Here is an 18667-nt window from a genome sequence, read left to right as displayed (position 1 = left end):
GAGTTGGGGATGATGTAGTAATAACAAATACACATAATCATCCCAACTATTTAATTTCCAGACAATCAGAACAGCAACCGTACATTACTTTCAGCAAAGTTTCAAGTAAAAAAAAAAAGAGTTTTCCTGACTTAATTATTGAAAATTTCAAGCATTTCAATCAATTTATATGAACACACATAGAGGGACGTGAGCTTAGTTTTCGGTATATTCTACATATCTTATGATATTGCCAAAAACATCTAAGCTAGTAATTAAGTTAAATTTAGTCTACCATTATGATAAAATGGTCAGCATATCCTGCTTCATTGTCTTTCTCTAACCAGATTGGTTCTAATTATTTGTTTGAGAGCAAGGACATTACCACGCAAGTTATCCCACTTGTTTATATGTATGGCTATACCAGCCTACTAAATTTGGCTGATATTGTGTCTGAGTATATGTAATGACATAACTTATAACTAAATAAAATATTAGGCCATTTTCTTTTCTTTTCTTTTTCTTTTTTCGTCTAGTTAACATAATATTCGATAATAATAGATATCTACTTTAGCATTTTTCTTTAATCTGATGTGGACTTCATAATGCTTTGAGTAATAAACTAGACTGCTTAATTAATTTCCTTAATTGTCACATAAATGAAACGGCACGGTGTGTGAGAGCTAGCATTTTTGTTTGGCATTTGAATACAAAATCAGACTTTGTAACCCCTAAACCATCACTTGCAATGATGATAAACTACAAGTCTACCATTCAACTAGAACAGATTTAAAGGATTTAACTTAATTGTAACAATTGTACCATATTTGTCAAAGCAATAGTTATGATTACAGGTCTTTATCAGAAGGGTTTTGAGGGCACGTAGACAAACAGGACGTACGTGTCCTGAAAGCAGCTAGAAGGCTAAAATAAGTGTGCAATTGAGGAAAATTAGGAGTATATAAGTCTAAGAATTCATCAGAGTTAGTGTGCCTCATCATTATTCCAAGTCATTAATTTTCATTTCTAGCAAGCTAGCTAGGTGCTATTCCGCTATGGCCTTCAAAAACCTGCTGCTGCATCAATGCATTTGTTTGGCCTTTATCTTCATAGTCGGTGCGTTAGTTTGTGAAGCCACATCGCGCACTCTTCAAGATGCATCCATGTATGAGAGGCATGAGCAATGGATGGCCCGTTATGGACGAGTGTACCAGGACAACAATGAGAGGGAGCAACGTTTCAATATTTTCCAAGAAAATGTGGCACGCATTGACTCTTTCAATCGCGCCAAGGACAAACCTTACAAGCTTGGTGTCAATCAATTTGCAGATCTTACAAACGACGAGTTCACTGCTTCTCGAAATAGATTCAAGGGCCATATTTGTTCCAACCAGGCTACAACTTTCAAATATGAAAAAGTTACTGCATTGCCTTCTACCATGGACTGGAGAAAGAAAGGAGCTGTAACTCCTATCAAGGACCAAGGCCAGTGTGGTATGTTCAAATTCCTTATAGTAAGAGATTAATATTACCAAAATGTTACTAGTATTTGGTTCCGAGTTCTAACTGTTGATGTATTGTTCATCAGGATCTTGTTGGGCGTTTTCTGCTGTGGCAGCCATGGAAGGGGTAACTAAACTAACAACAGGTAAGCTAATTTCCTTGTCTGAGCAGGAGCTGGTTGACTGTGATACCAAAGGTGAGGATCAAGGCTGTCAAGGTGGTCTGATGGACGATGCGTTCCAATTCATCCAAAACAACAAAGGCCTAACAACTGAATCGGACTACCCCTACAAAGGAGTTGATGGCAAATGCAATACCAACAAGGAAGCCAACCATGAGGCCAATATAAATGGGCATGAAGATGTGCCAGCCAACAATGAAGAGGCATTACAGAAGGCTGTTACAAATCAACCGGTTTCCGTTGCTATTGACGCTGGGGGGTATGAATTCCAGTTCTACTCCAGTGGTGTATTCACTGGAGACTGTGGCACTGACCTAGATCATGGTGTTACTGCTGTTGGTTATGGAGCCGATGATGATGGAACCAAGTATTGGTTGGTGAAGAACTCTTGGGGCACTAGCTGGGGCGAAGAGGGGTATATAAGGATGCAGAGAGATGTTGATGCAAAGGAAGGCCTTTGCGGCATAGCAATGCAAGCTTCTTACCCTACTGCATAAACTTTATTAGCAGAGCCTATATTTGTTCTGCTCTCCATGTAATATAAAAAGTGAAAACAAACACGAGACCAATAGAAACCCTGATGCCTATTTTCAATACCCTATGCTTGTATTTGTAAAAGAAGGAAGTTACTAAACGAATGACTTCTATAATATTAAAAATTATTGTCTATTGTCGTCTCACTTGCGCATCTTATTCTTTTATTTTAAATGACATTGATATAATTGAGGTTTATTGCCTAAATGTGAAAAACTAGTGCGATTACATTAAATGGAGTTAATATCCATTTCTGTCTAAAACTTCCTTTTGTGATTTTGAGAGAGCATATGCAAAGGAAGTATGGATATTGGGAGGGCAAGAGTAGAGCAAACTGCCATAACTAATAGAAATTGTGAACAAGATGATGACTTGTAGCACTATCAGCATGAGTTCTTTTGATAACTGAACAGGAGAAACGAGAACTAAACTACCAGGTCTGAGGAGTGAGTAGTATAATCACCTATTTCCTCACCAATATGAAGTAAGAAATGATCTGCCACTATGCTTCTCCCTGCAATTCATGAAGATATGTGAGCTAAGCTCCCTTTGTTGAGGATTCAGTCCACTGCTTCCTTGTGCCTCCACCAGATCATTAAGTTCTGAGTGTTACAAATGATGATGGCAGACCTTAAACAAAGGTCAGAACGCTCCACTGAATTTGCAACATTTGAGCTTCAATTTAAGGTAACTTAGTTAGTCCTAAAGCTTTTCATTCTGATGGATACGTGGGCTGCTTCCAGATGGGGCTTTGTAATCATAGACATGAATAATGATTTATACACCCCCTCATTTCACTTGCATATCCTTGTTTTATTATTTTCAATCACAAATCTACGATTAAAATTAGAAACTAGGAAATAAGGAATGAGAAAGGGGGAGTGGTACAATTTATTTGTTTTTTGTTCGCAGTTGAAAGTATATATTTTTCAGCTTGGTGTGCATACAAACAATTTTATATACTTAATCGAGTTTACAATATACACTTGAGAGAAATATACTCTTAACTTCTTGGGAACGAACATCCAATGCAGGTTTGAGCCAACTCAGAGACTAAATCTCTGCAATTTGAGACAAGACTTTTCTGCTATGCAGGAAAAGATTCAAAGTGGTCCCTGAACTTCTATCTTCGTCAATTCATTACGGACTTGTGATTGTTATTATCGGGCCAATTTTGTCGTCATACTAATTGAACAAATAGCATATCATTAGAACCTATCAACGGCTTTGTGGAATGCTAAAAGATTACTGAAAATTTGGTTTGGCAAGAACATTAGCAAGCAAATCAGCCTGTGATAGATAGAGCAAGAAAAAGAAATTTCTGTTCAACTGAAATTTTCCAACATTTCTTTTGTGTAACCGAAATTAACCTTCCTTAAGCTTCTACCAAGTGTCAAAATTTCCGATGAGATTAAGATTTACCACAAAGAAATAGCTGCAGAAATGGAAGTGCCAAGAAAAGGTGAGAAAAGGGTACGTTTAAAAGTGAATAATTTACTATTCAAGGGTGGAAAGTGAGAAATAAAAACAGTACCTTTGATTATTATGGCTCCAGGTCAGGCTGGGCGTTGACATTTCGTCGCAGCCATTTTTGACACTAAATAAGCTTCTGCCAAGTTAAAATCTACCTGGAAATCATGAGTCTAAAGATTCATAGCATAAACTTTCTGACCTATTATTGTGAATGAACAAACTTCCCTGCCGATAACAAAGAACCAGTGAACAACCTTTTCCCCCCTTTTGTGAGTGAGAAAGGGAGAAAGGAAGGGAGGAAATTTGAACATCGGAAGACAGCATACCAGAATCCCCATACCCAAAAAAGATGCGGGGGATGAAGTATTTATAATAGATTATGATGATGATCTGAAGCACAAGTGTATGGAGCAGCCTCAGCAAGAATACGAGCCAGGAAGTGAATCTAAGGCCGGTAGCAACGATATGAGGCAGGAGATCTGGGAGGATTTGATAATTAATCTACTTGGTCTCAAGAGTGAGTATAATCACCTACTTCCCACGGAAGACGAAAATACAGTTGATCTGCTAACTATGCAAGATGAGACCATCAGTCGTGTAAATCACACTCCTTCCATGGAGGACTCTTTCCACTCAAACCCCATTGCATCACCTCCTCCTCCAACACAGCATATTGTTTTAACTGTTGTTAATGACCAAGGCACGCCTAATAAAACAATAAACGGCTGCTTTACAAGGGTAAGAAGCTCCCCCTTATTCATTTGCAACATTCTCTTTTTTTTTTTTTTTTTTTTATTCCTTCATCTTTTCAATCCGACCTTGAGACTAACTCTGTTCTTCAGGCTGCTTCTAAGTGGGGCTTTGTAATCACCAACCTGGTTCTGGAGACTTTGACAGCAGCCTGTGATCAACTTTCTTCTCCACGTCAGCCACATTATGCGCTAATTGGTTTGTTAACATCTTTGTCAGCTTTGCTTATCTGCATTGGTGAGCTTATTTATAAAAGTCGAAAGGAAATAGTTTCATGGACTCGGCCAGGAAGGTTTTGTTATACATTTCCTCACAAAGCAATATTCAGTAACTTTGCTGAAACTTTTGGATTTATTTGTGCTGTGTTTCAGTGCATTTTCTCGACAGTGGAGTACAATTATTTCAAGCAACACGAGAATAACCCTATCAAATTAAATATTTTCCCAGTTGTCTTTGCTGCGTGTTTAGCCTGTTCAATTACATGCAGGAAACAAGACATAGAGACAGACCATACAGATTAGAATTAGATCAGACCAACTTGTCACTCAAGAGGATGATTTTCCTGCTCTATGTAAATTTTCATGTACTGGTAAAAATTTAGACTAAATGTTCTCTTTTTGAAGTTTATTTCAATTACATGGTACCAGTATCACAGACAACAGTGACTTCTTTAAGCCAACTGTTCATTTCGTTGTGGTTATTTGAAATTTTCTCAGATATTAATTCAAATTTTACAGATTATATACCACTGTCAATGCAAATATAAAGCAAGGGTATATACTATTTAATGACAGTGCAAATAAACCTTCTACTTAGTGATTTCTATTTTCACATCTTAAATGACTGCAGCAGCCCACCGCTTATGAATTGTGGTAGGGTTTTACCATGTTTCAGGAAGCAAACTAATGAATTAGGATGCTGACATAGCATTCCCTTTTGTGTGTCATGTGTTCTATCAAATGAGATCAGCAACGCTTACCCACCATCCACAAAGGATGGCTAAGAAACTAAAACAGAATATATGTTAATGACTTTACCCTGATATATGAAGTTCTTCTGAACTCTGGGCATTGACTACATAGGAGAGGGCAACACTAAGTTAAAATTAGGTTGAAACTAACTATACATATAGTGCAAAAGGGAGTAGAACCCATAAGAAAAGTTCCATAAATTTAGCAGAAGAAGACACCATAGCTGATTAGACCACAAAAAGAAGTCCAATATTCTAAGCAACAGCTGTCCTTGCACTTTCTTGATCTCTGCCTGAGAGAAACCAAAGCTGCAAGCTGTATGCACCTTCATGTTTTCTTACATTCTACAGTACTTCCATCTGAGGGGCTTTACCGTGCTGTATTTTTCAAAAAACTTATTGTTTCTGATTCAGTCCACTAAGAAGCTCTAAACATCTCCTAAACCCAAGCATAACTAAACTAATAACTGACTTTGCTCACATGTAAAATCATTCTTACTGAAGTGTTGTTTGGTAATGATGGAAAGCATTGAAACTTAATTTTTTTCAAAGAGCTTATTTTTCCCTGTTTGTTTGGTTATTCCTGTTGGAAACCAATTAATTAAATATTTTATGTGAGAAAATATTAACAGCATTAAGCAACTATAATACCTGAAGCAATAATAAAGTGGTCTGAACCACTTTTCGAAGCTATAAATATGTGTGTGCTTGACAGTCTTATCATATTCAATTCTTAAATTTCTACAGCACATAAATAGCTTCTGTAAATGTAAAGTTGGTATTCACTAAAACTCAACACTTATTTCTTCAGTATTTGATTTTCAATCCTATGCCCCTCTACCGTAACACCATAAAAGTACACTGTCATTCTTAGCCCCAAGTTGAAGTTAAGCTACTGAAATAGACTTTGATTTTTACCCTACACTAATTGACACCTTTAGAATAAAGGTATCAACATTAATTTCAATATCTTTTCTGTTTGACCAGTGACTGAGATTCTTGAAAATTTGACCATGATGAGTCCTAGTTGTTCTTCGTGAATGACCTTTGTGTAAAGGCAACAAGTCCTTTGGGTATGATTATATGACAAGATATAGAAATTGCAAACCTTAGAAAATAATTACATTATTGAAAATAAAATTTATCAAATTACATATGCATCTATTTTTACTTTCCAAATATTACAAGGGAAAAACAAAAAAAAAAAAAGGGAGAGAAAGAAAAGAAAACAGAAAGGAGAGGAGCGCACTTGAACCTTTTTGGGACTGCGCATTTTAAATGTTCAAAAACATGCTTCTAAAATCTTCTGTCTAAAGGTTTGGCAAGCTTTGAACTTGAAGCAGAATTCTTTCCACATAACCCACTTGACTTTGTTATGGTGGTACCCCTGTGTTTCAAGAAGCCAATGTAATGATGGACTCAGATCAATGGATGGCTATTTTATTTAAATTGAATAATGTACAGGTTAGAATATTACCTATGATGAGTCTGCACTGCCTTTTTCTTCATGGCTGCAAGATTTTTCACTTCTTGACTGTTTAAAGATAGAAGGAGAAGATAGAAATAATTAATTTCCACAAATATCCAACTTGATGAAGTAAACCTTAATCCCAATCATTCTAGGCATAGAGCATAATCAAGCATTGTACAAGTTCAAAATCTTAGGACTGATAGCAGCATTTGCATAGTTGTTATTATCGTGTATGTTTAACAGCAATTGAGCCACTTTGTCCCAATACAACCAAGAATTTCAATTTTAAAAACTATAGGAAAAGCTAGACTGTCTTTGGATGTCTCAGATACGACTATGACTTTTTTATTAAGGCACTTATCCATCAACCAGAAAAGGGAACAATCAGGGGAAAAAAAGGAACATGATCAAGAATTGTACCATCACAATCATAAATTATCGGTTAAAGGCATTTTCATGAATTCCAACTCATGATTTTAGCTGCTAGAGCATTAATGCCATAACATAATCAATATCGCCACTCAAATTCCAGGTGGCTATAAAACATGTTCTTATAAAATAAGAAAAATAAACTCCAATCTTACTAACATTTGGAGGAAGTAGGAAGATTTTCCTTATCTGCTATATTTGCAGCAATCTTTTTCCCTTTCTCCAAGGTTTTTTAGAATATTAGAAAAGGAAAGATTACCTATTCATAAGATCTATCTTCGCCTTCTTCATTATGTTGCTCTTGACATAGGAGAGATTGTAGCCAGGTCCACTTCCTAGAAGAAGTATTAAGATTTTATAAATAAAACCATCAAATCATGAAATACCTTCTTCAATTAACAGCCGCAAAGATCAAAGTTGCATATATTCCAATAAGAGACCAATGGATTAGATCAAACAACATGGCTATATATACCAGCGAAAAAGCTTCTTTTGCTTGAAGGCGGAACCTTTGTGCAAAGCTGAACCTGCCGGCTTTGTTTTCCTATTAAAATTGAAATCAAGGTAAGAAATTTTGATCCTGCACAGAGCATAAGAGCTGAACTAAAATAATTTACAGCCAAGACAGACAAGAGGCAGGCAACCAAATTATTTTTCTTGTCTGCAATTTGTGGAACTATAATCTAGGGAAGAGCAGATGATGTAGCAAGAGCTCCCTTGCAACAAATTCATTTTATTGGTGTATCTACATGAATGGTTCTCTTATATAACTCACACATCTTCATTTTCAATTCATGTCTGAAGACATCTACAGAATTACTCAAATGACACCACAGCCATGATAAAAATGAATACTTATTTATACAATACCACAGGGAAAATCTTAGTGGACCTCATATAAATTAAAGAATTTTATTCATCAAAATTATTTGATTGAAGAAAATAATAGGCCAACAACCGAAAACATCTACAAATTCTGTCAATTCAACTTCCACGCCATCTAAGGAGCTTTCCTTCCATTTCAAAGTTTTGAAGCATAAGAAAAGGAAACATTCGATTGATCAAAGTGAAATTGGTTTTACTAGCCTAGTATGGTGGGTTTCATCCCCTTTTTTACACCTAATGGTAACTTAAGGCAAATAGACATCATCAGCCATCTGATGAATTGTGCAAGTACTAAATGCCTTTAGCAGTGCGCATAACTAGAAAATGGAGCCAAGTCTGCCAATCCTGCAGGGGATGGGATATTGAGAGAGATTTAAGAATGGGACATAGTACTTGTTTGGTGGCCTATTCATTAATATGAATCAGATTCCTTGAGACACACTAGTAAAGTATGAATATCCTAATATAGCTCAATAACTTAAAATGTTCAATGGAAAAGGCCCACAATTTGTCAGATTTAGGATACTGCAAATAATAGTAAAGAAAAAAATCCTATTGCAAGCCAAAAAAATAAAATCTGAACATTTATAATAGAGTAATTAGAGTAAAGCGTATATAAGTCATTTTAATATTCTAACATAAACACATAGGAGACTACCACAAGGAAGACTATTTAGTTCTCTCCAATCAATTACCTCTCGCTCTCAAATCTGTCTTAGGTCAAGGGTTTATTAGTCATTCAATACTTTAATATTTTAATAGAAATATATACTCGACTACCACAAATCAGACTCTCTAATACTCTCCAATCTATTAGCCCAAGTATGTAGGACTGCACAAGGCCACTTCTCAGTGCAAGTTTGGCTTGATGCAGGCTCCTAGGAACAGTAATCAAGAAATAGTTCCAACCTTCAGCACTTTTTGAATGAAGTGGCCTCTTTCGAAAGACTTGAGTGCTTGCAAGATAAAGCTTGGGGCACCATTTCACGGGTAATGACCCCTAAATGCAAACCAAACCAGTAATTACAAATGTCTAAGAGATAAAATCAAAACCATGCAGCAAGCAAGCATCATGTCAAAACCATGGATTATATTTTTATTAACAATTTGGAAATAAGGAGCATACTAGCATCTTCTTTCTTGTATAGTTGCTTAAGCCGATCAATTGCTTTGTTCTCAGCCTCCTGAACGTCCTTCAATTTTGCCTACAAATAAATCATGCAACTTTAGTAGGGAAGTCTAACAGTGTGCATATCTCTAAGAAAAGACACATTGCTGGATCCTCAAATTCCACCAACGACCTAGCTATCAGAGAAGATGGCATGCAATGAAAGAAAGTTAAAGGATCACCTCATACAACTGTCTCCATCTAAATGAAACTTTCTTGAGCTTCATCCTCTCAATTACAAGATTTGTACTCGCACGACCAAACTGCAGCTCATAGAAATTCTTCCACAGTTTATCAGTTACTGGACTGAGATCCCTTCCCTACAACAATCAATCAATCAATCCGTTTAAAATAAATATAATCAAAGCCAAATATATATATATTGTAGCACAAACTATGAAAGTCAACTTACTTTTGTACTCTTCTCAACATGTATTAACTGATCCATTGTACAATGCGGTAGAATACGTTCAAGAAGATGTGAATCTGTCTCGCCAACATCCCCAAGGTATCTTACGTTATCTATTGCTGTCCTAATGCAAAGGTCTACCAATGAAGGAGGTTTCCTTACATTGCTCATATCCACTATGTTTCTCGATCTCTTCTCCACATACATATTGCTCTAGAATTTTTTTTTTTAAAAAAGATGCAATATAGTCAATATCTATGTTTATATCATAGCTCTACTTGTTTGTTAGTTGCTCCAAATGGTTAGTCTTGGATTTGCAGATAGAAAGCAATCAATTACAATTATGATCATATTAGTTGTCTAAAAAAAGTCAACAATTCGCTCATTTAGTTGATCTAGAATTTCTTTAAAACTGTAACATCATAACTTTCATCGTTTAAAAAAATAAAAACAAAAATAAAAATAAAAATAAAGAAAAGAAAATCGATTCCCCTTTTTAATTTATCCAAAAAAACATATTATGTAACATAATAACGAATCAAAAAAATTAAAGATAAATAGCTATATCAACATCATATTGACAATATTCAAAACAATAATTAAAATAAAAAAGATCATAGGATTAATTTGGACAGTAGATTGGATCCATAAATTAAGGTGAAAAGAGCTGACCGATTGATTCGATTGGAGGAGGAAGGGATTCGATGAACCGAAAGTAGTCGGAGAAGAGATCGATCAACGGATTTCTATGTTAATCACAATTCTGAAGAAGCAAACATGCTTCACGACCAGAAAAGAAATTCTGATTCTTATGCTAACATGCGCCGACTCGATGATGATGACGAGTCGGGCTGTTCTATGCGTATTCATATATTTCCTCTACCTTATCCGCTAACGTACGCCGAGGGCGCACGGCTTGCTACTGTTGGTTTTTTAAAAAAGGTTTTTTTTTATTTCTTTATCGTTAGAAAAATATATAATAAATTTAAAAACAAACTTCCAAATTTTATTTTATATATATGGATTAGAGTTTTTCTCTTCAACATTCCCTTTCACCATAATCTTCCTTCCTCTTTTTACTATACTTTTATAATGAATTATAAAAATATTTTGAATTACAAATATATAAGAATGTAATATAGAAAAATAAATAATTAAAATATTAATTGATACTATAAATATTTTGAAACACAATAACAATCACGGAAATAGAATAGATTTTTATATATTATTATAAGTAAAATATAGTAGTACAATCTAGTACTGATATTGTAATATTATTATCATTGTTAGATTTTATTACATCTATTATATTATATTATTTATTTAAAATTAATATAAAAATTTTATATTTGTAATCAAAAGAATTACTATATCAACATTGATATATCAACCATAGCAATATGGCACATTAAATGTCATAGTAGATGGTAACATAGTATATTTATGTAACATAATAATATGATTACATAATATTTTCATCATTCATGTCAATGGTTATGAAAATAATAAATATTTGATTAATGATGATTTAGTTATCGTTACATAAATTTGATTGAACGTAACAAAAGAATAAAAATTTATTTATCTTTTCATAAATAGTTGAAGAGTTTTCAAAATAGTATATCATAATTTTATAATTATATGTCATAAACTAATATTTGTAAAGAAAGAAAAATATAAATAATATAATATTTTTCTCCTGATTGAATAAGTTACAAATTTATCACAAAACCAGGCAACCTATTTAGAAAATCATAATCAATTAGTCATATAAGCCTTTAAACTTTAAAAAACCTTTTATATCAAACTTCTGAACCATCTTAATAAAAAAAATAAATTTAATTATTTTAACTCTATTCTCTGTCTTATAAGTTAAAATCACTTTTCATGAATCTTATAAAGTATCAAGATTTAATTCAATGATTGTAACTCTTCATTAAGAGAATTAATAAGCTTCAAAATTATTTGAATACTCCTCTTTATTCCTTATTCAAATATTTCAAAAAAAAAATTAAAGTTTTTATTTTCTTTCTAGCGAAATGTATGAAATGGCATAATTGGACGAACTTAATTAAGGAGAGTTTTCTACTTTAAAAAAAATCTTATTTAAAGAAAATTATCCTATACATCATTGATGGAAGCATTAGAAGGGTATGTTAATTGTACTTTTATTTGTTTTATTATTTTTTTCTAAGATATATTAAAAACAACATTATTTTTAGAATTCGAACTGTTATCTCAAAAGCCTTTAATCCTATATGCATACTCAGATGCAGATTGGCTGGCTGATATAGTAGCAGAAGCACAAGAACATCAAGCTGATATTGCAACAGAAGCACAAGCATATCCAGAGAACATCAAGCTGCAAACTAGAGTAGTAACAAAAGCACTAACAGACATTGAACAACAGAGTGACTGATCACCAAGCATGTCAGATAAGAACAACATTAAGCAGAACATAAGTACTATACTTGAATAACATAAAGCAAGATACAACAATAGTGGTTAGGATAGTAGCAAGATATCATATCAAGAATAAAACATGTGTGCAAAATGCACCTGTGTAGAATTAGAACAATTAAAACTCTCATATCTCGCACAATTCTTTTTTCTTGCTTAAATTTCTTCACCTGTTGCCCTTGGGTGATTCGGAAGCGGTGGGCGGGACCTGTGGGCTTGGCCTTCTAGGGAAAGTGGCAGAACAAGCGTATGGTTCGAGGAAAACCTTTTGATAAGCCCAACATTGGCACAGGAGTCAACATTCAGTACCAATTTTACGACTTTTTCTTTTTCAAATATTTCTTGAACAAATTATATTCTATTTTTTTTCCTTGTTTTATATAGTTTCCATATGAGATATCCAAGAAATAACTCTGAATATGATTAAGGATTTGATAAAGTAATTTATACAGCACAATGTTTTCAATGACACCTACCAAACTGATAGACCTTAAATTAATGCTTTATTATTATTATATTTTGGACAAAACATTATTGTTATACATAAATTAATTCAAGTAATTAATCTTGGCATATATGTGCTTTATTAATATTTTATTCATATAAGTACTTGGATTCAAAATTCACCTGATAATTTAGCCTTCAAATTTTTGGTATATTATAACACTAATTAATTATCTAAAAAATTCACTTTAAATGCCCTATTTGATAATATCAATCAATAGGGCTTGTTAATTTATTAATTACCTATGAGTTTTAGATCCATACACATGCATTTATACTGGGGAAAATTGGCTCAAGGAACTGAAGCCAAGGGAAGGCTACTATGTGATGGACCGGAGATGTGGATGAAAATATATATATATACACACACACCAACATCTGTGTGGCTGCTATCTTGGGCTCAACCCTGGAGAATTTGAAGGTGTCAAGCTCTTCAACCATATTTTGCTACAAAGAACGACCAAACCCTGGCAATTTAACTATGTCACTTTTACGTTATATGCATAACACTAGTGTTTTTTGAAAAGCAATTCTATTAGTCTTAATCAGTCATATATCACTTCAAATCTCTTGTTAATTTATATAAAAAAAATTAATTTATCAAAAGACTTTTTGTGATATAGTGTTTGATTCGAATTTAAAAATTGTAAAATTACAAAGTACAATATCACTCAAAAAACCATGACATCTCTCAAATCCTATTAAACTACATCAAAAACATTACAGGCAAATATGAACCGTAGCTAAGCATCCCTATTACAAAAACTGGGCGTGACACTAAAACAAAGAATTCATCTTAATCTGCGTCAACAAGCATTCTGCCTCAAAGTAAAAAGATAAGGCATCCCAACAATTCAAGGAGCTGTCATTTCAGCTTATCCATATATCCATAGTAACAAATCAAAATTCCAGCCTAAATGTGCATCACAATAAGTTCTTGCTGCACCAAAAGGACATGCAGTCGAAAGGAACATCACTCCAGCTAATTACCAACACTCCACAAAATCAAAACAGGCAATAACAACATATTAATGTCACGCTTATCATTTTGAAAAGAAATTAAATAAAATTTTAAAAATCTCACATCGAGTAAGTAAAAGAATCTTGATTGACTTATAAACGGTGATGTTACGCATTTCATCAAATTAACTTTTTTTTAAAAAAAATAATAATCTTGTAATAAGTAATATGTGAATAAATTCGACTTTAATTCAATTTCACTCCAAACACTTTAGAGAAAATAAGTAGAGTGTCTATCGATGACGAAAGTAAATATGCCGCACCTAGCGCTAGTGGCCCCATGACATCAACTTATACATTTAAACTAAATGTAGAACATGGCTCCAGCACTCAGAAATCAAGGTCAATCCATTCAACCAAGCCAGAAGTGTTCACAAATATGGATCCATAATAAGAAGACCGTAGCCAAAAAGACCCGATCAACATCCCTTTGCGCGAAACCTTCAAGGACCAAGCCAGCTGAAAAAACAATCACCCACTCATGGAGGAGGACGGTCACCAAATCCGCAGAACCACTTGATCAGAGCTGTCCAATCCTAATAATTCTCATGTCACAATCTAGCATCAAAACTCTCCACCTCTCAAGCCTACAAAATATATAGAAAAGTCTTCTCAATTTGCAGCAAGCATAAAAATCAGCAAGCCTATTTACTGCCCCGGTGTCTCCTTCCCTCACTACTCATCTGATCACCCCCTACATATATAACAATATTACCTATCTGGAACAGTATTAACAGATTAATATACTATTGATTTGCTTATATATCCATTAATTTTCCATATATTACCAATTTTTACTCATCTATATATACCAATAATTTACTACCAATAATTTACTTATATATATATATATATATATATATATATATATATATATTCTGTCCATATTTATAAGAAAAAAACGCAAGGAAAATATTATTTATCTTTTAAATTGTATTAATAATATAATAAAGTATATTAGTCCTTTTTTATATTTTATATTTATATATATTTATGTAACCTAGTTTTGTATTTTATAAAATTATTTGTAGATTTGCATGATTTATATGAATATAGGATGAAATTAAACATTTAGATCTAATTTTACATTGGATAAGTAAATCTATATTTGTGAGAAAATGTAAATTGGTCAATTGAAAGCAAAACAAGTTAGAAGTTGACTTTGTTTGAATATATTCTTCTCAGTCACCTGATATAATTTGACTTGTTATCAACTATATACTTTAGTATCAGATATTAACTTAACTAGAATTCTTCAGAAAGAAAAAAAAAAAACTAGAATTCTGTTTCTATAAATTGTTCTCTAAAGGTTATTTTACCAGTGCTCCAACGTTTTTTTTTTTTTTTTTATAGTTTTGCTTTTCCACAAACATGCACTGCCAATTCTTAATATTGGTCTTCTTTTCACTAATTGGTACTGCTATGTGTAAAGTTCGCACCAACCATAACCATGAGATTGCAGAGGAATTGAGAAAAACAGCTGCTTCCGCTTATCATGCTCAACCTGCAAATATTTCGAGCTTAGACGAGTTCAATTGGGCAAAAATGGAGCAAAAGTTACAAAGGTTTCAAGTGCCACGTCATTTCTCAAAAATACCGTTGGAGGCTATGAGATTAGATCCCAAGGGGTTGCATGGTCGGGTGCAGCAAACTACTTTTAGAGTATATATTGATGCTGGACGCGGATCGCTTGGTTTGGAGTTTTAGGAAAACCGTTGGCCTTCCCACACCAAGCCAGCCCTATGGCGGTTAGGAGGAGCCAACTGGTAGGGAAAGAGCTAATCAACAACAAAAGGGTCAAAAACAAAGAAGAATAAGAGTTAAAAATTTTTGAATAGTCATTGAGACAACATATATATTTTTAAAAAAAGGTAAAAAATTAATTATATATACAATTTGTGAAAGGGAGAGAAAACTCAGCAAGCAAGTAAGAAAGTGGTGGAGGGATGATTGAAGGGGAAGATCTTGAAGTAGATAGAGAATAGGCTATGATAGAGTGAAGTTGAGAAGTAGAAGAGTGTTAGAGAGAAAAGTTAAAAAGGGAAGCTCTAAGTGAAAATGTTATATCTCTAGAAAAAAAGAGCCTCTCAAATGAATGTGAAAGCTCTATTTATAGTGCAAAAAATGATAATTATTTAAAAATAGGTTTTAATGTGCATAATAAATAACATTATTATGAAGAGTTTTAATATGAATAATGTTACCATAACCTATTATGTGGATATGAAAGTGATCATTTTATTATATATAATGAGTAACGGTTAAAAACTCATCAAATAACTATTGAAGTAATTGGGTGTAATAAGACTTATTCTTAAGTAGAAGGTAAGAGAGAAGAAATATACATGAAAAGCTATATAAGAATAAGTTAAAAAAAAAAAATGTACTTGAATAGGTATAAGAGAAGAGGATGTATGTGAACAGGTACACGAGAATAAGATAAGAGAGAGAAATAATTGTACTTCAGTACAAGAGAAGATGGTGTATGTGAATAAGTATATGAGAATAAAGTAAGAGGGAGAAACATTTATACTTCAGGAAAAAGGTGAAGAGGAAGACATCTTAACTATCTTCATATGTGAGCCACCAAATCAAACTTTTCGAAACATTTTAAAATGAAAATAACCTATGAACCCACATTTATTACGGATTGCTTCCACTACTACCAGTATAAAGTGGTTATCTTGTGCGGCGTAGTTGTTCAATGTGAAGTAGTGTTTTACTTGTTATAATTGTTCTTTATGAAGTAATGCTTCACTTGCTATAGTTGTTCTCATTATTCTCTTTACAACATTATGCGATAAAACAATTCTTTAAAAAATAGGTAATGACCAAAATCAACTATCTAAAACAACATTTTAAAAATTTTGGCCATAAACACACTAGGCTCCGCCGCTACCAACTAGTGAACTCCGTGGCCATTTTGTAGGTGAATCCAATTTTTAATTCCGTGCCAATTCTACCCACAAATTTTGCAAATGTTTGCTACAAGTTTTTTTTTGAAAAGCGGAGAAGATTATCATTAATAAAGGAAAAAGCAGCTACCAAAACAAGAATCCAAAACAATAAAGCCAAACACAAAAAATAAAAATAAAAACCTCAAAACCATCCCAAGTTGTAAAAGAGATTTAGAAGTGAAATCAAGACCTCAATGCAACCCATGAAAGGGTTGGCAAGATGACCGATTGTGTCCCTCAAAAAGGTGGAAGGGATGACGAAGGGTGGTGTTCTTCGAATGTTAGTTGAGGAGAGTTGTGGTTCTGTTATAGGGAGGGGTTGAGGGTTGGGTGAGGCAAGGGGCTTCTCATTTGTCAATGGTGAGGCAGAAGCATAGGGGGACGCTTTAGTGTGGTGACTGGTCACCTAGTAGAGAAGGGGGAGGGAAAGGATGGTCTTAACGCGCAATTTACGTTGCAGGCGCAGGGGGAACTCCTTTGAAGAGGCCAAGGCTGTGGGTTTTCACCTGGCTTCCTTCTTTCGGTGGTGGTGGTTGCTTTGCTTTCTACCTTACTCTCTTTTTGAGTCTCCAGATTGCTCAGGATTTTCCCACAGGGTGCTAATGTTCATTTTGGCTATCAAGCTACATTGTCAAAGAAGCTTTGCTTTTCCCGCTTTGATGTGTGATGTAGGCTGTTTAATCTTTTCTTTGATAGAGTACTTCCGGCCTTTTGTAATTAGGCAACTCCAATAGTTTGGTAGTTTGCTCACTTGTACCAAGGTTATGCGTTTCTTGTGTTTTGAGTCATTGCTCGTTATTGCTGCAGTGATCTCCTTTTGCATAAGAACAGGCAATGCTTTGGCATATCTTGTGATTTAGTTTAAGAGCTTAGGTTTTTTGTTAGGTACTGCCAATGGCTTTATGGCACAGTTCTTTTGCAAGTGTATAGGTTTCATATGCCTCGAACCTACTCATTGTGCCATGGAAAGTCTATTGCAGACAAGCGTTAGCCTTGAAATGGCAAAGGGATCGCCGAGGCCAATAAAATCACTTTTAAAAAAAAAGACTCAAAGCAACCCAAGAACTCCCACATCAAAACAAAAGCAGATCCAAGAAAAAACCTATACAAGCAACAATCAAAGCAACCCATGCTCAGAATAAAAACAAAGCAGAGCAGTAATGAAAAGACCTAGGAACAGCAACAACCAAAGTAAGAACCAAAAAACTGCAACAACCAAAGCAGGGGTAGAAGCAGAAACAACCAGAGCATTCCAACCACACAGCAACAGAAAAATATCAAAGCAACTAATCAAACTAGCTATCGGGATTAGAGCAAGCTATTTCCAAAAAATTCAACTCTATTATTTCCATCCTTGGCTAATTTATCAGCCTCCGAGTTTCCTTTTCTAAGAATGTGAACCACCTTCTTGATAGAAATTTTTTTCTTCAAGACTTAAATACGGAAAACCCATTTTCGAAACCTCCATGGAATAGAACATGGCTCATTGACCCATTTAACAGCATTAAGAGAGTCACTTTTCACCACAAGGCAATTATTGATAACCTAAACAGAATCAGAAAAAAAAAATGAAAGCTTATCTAATAGCTTGAACTTCCGCCAAGTTAGAGTCACTAAAGCCAATGGATTTGGATAATTTGATCAAAACAGTTCCACAATCATTTCTCATTAGTCCACTGATGGCAGCATCACCAAGGTAGCTATTGGAAGCCCTATCAACATTAAAATTAACCACCTCAATATTCAGCTTAACCCATTTAGCTGGTCTTGAAATATTCTATTTTCTTGCAATTTTTCCAACTTCAGGTTGTCTGCACACATCTAAAATTGAAGCAAAGTCATGCGACCATCTAGCATTAACCCACATTGTCACTCTTAAGTTTAATGATTTCTAGAATCAGCTCATTATCTTGAACTTTTTTTATTGAAAACTACCTGATTTCTACCAATCCAAATCGTCCAAGAAATTGC

The 18667-nt window shown here is 34.1% G+C and overlaps 3 protein-coding genes and 1 long non-coding RNA gene across 5 annotated transcripts; 2 read left to right on the top strand and 2 right to left on the bottom strand.

Moving 5' to 3' along the window:
• Positions 1-604: 604 nt before the first annotated feature.
• Positions 605-2283, top strand: LOC18612120 (senescence-specific cysteine protease SAG39-like). The gene is made up of 2 exons (XM_007048730.3): positions 605-1473; positions 1568-2283. The coding sequence occupies exons 1-2, from the start codon at positions 1035-1037 to the stop codon at positions 2158-2160; spliced, it is 1032 nt and encodes a 343-aa protein (XP_007048792.3). The 5' UTR covers positions 605-1034; the 3' UTR covers positions 2161-2283.
• A 796-nt stretch (positions 2284-3079) lies between these two features.
• LOC148764514 (uncharacterized) lies at positions 3080-3869 on the bottom strand. The gene is made up of 2 exons (XR_016024831.1): positions 3732-3869; positions 3080-3632 (listed from the first exon to the last, which is right to left on the bottom strand). It is a non-coding gene; the product is annotated as an uncharacterized LOC148764514 (long non-coding RNA).
• On the top strand, positions 3772-5094 carry LOC18612118 (uncharacterized). 2 transcript variants are annotated; one of them, XM_088804075.1, is made up of 3 exons: positions 3772-4408; positions 4513-4618; positions 4792-5094. In XM_088804075.1, exons 1-3 carry the CDS (start codon positions 4076-4078, stop codon positions 4839-4841), a joined length of 489 nt encoding a protein of 162 aa, XP_088660201.1. In that variant the 5' UTR covers positions 3772-4075; the 3' UTR covers positions 4842-5094. The 2 variants fall into 2 exon arrangements, with proteins under 2 accessions (XP_088660201.1, XP_007048790.3); XM_007048728.3 differs by having other exon boundaries at positions 3774-4408; positions 4513-5094.
• A 1396-nt stretch (positions 5095-6490) lies between these two features.
• LOC18612117 (transcription elongation factor B polypeptide) lies at positions 6491-10647 on the bottom strand. Its single transcript, XM_007048726.3, has 8 exons — positions 10425-10647; positions 9756-9965; positions 9526-9663; positions 9302-9380; positions 7766-7834; positions 7550-7625; positions 6868-6924; positions 6491-6777 (listed from the first exon to the last, which is right to left on the bottom strand). The coding sequence occupies exons 2-8, from the start codon at positions 9957-9959 to the stop codon at positions 6687-6689; spliced, it is 714 nt and encodes a 237-aa protein (XP_007048788.2). The 5' UTR covers positions 9960-9965; positions 10425-10647; the 3' UTR covers positions 6491-6686.
• Positions 10648-18667: the final 8020 nt, after the last annotated feature.

The sequence above is a fragment of the Theobroma cacao genome, chromosome 1 (genome assembly GCF_053813885.1).
Source record: "Theobroma cacao isolate CCN51 chromosome 1, ASM5381388v1, whole genome shotgun sequence".
Classification (NCBI taxonomy): Eukaryota; Viridiplantae; Streptophyta; class Magnoliopsida; order Malvales; family Malvaceae; genus Theobroma; species Theobroma cacao.
The sequence above is the reverse complement of the archived record's forward strand: the minus strand, read 5'-3'. Positions and strand labels throughout refer to the sequence as shown.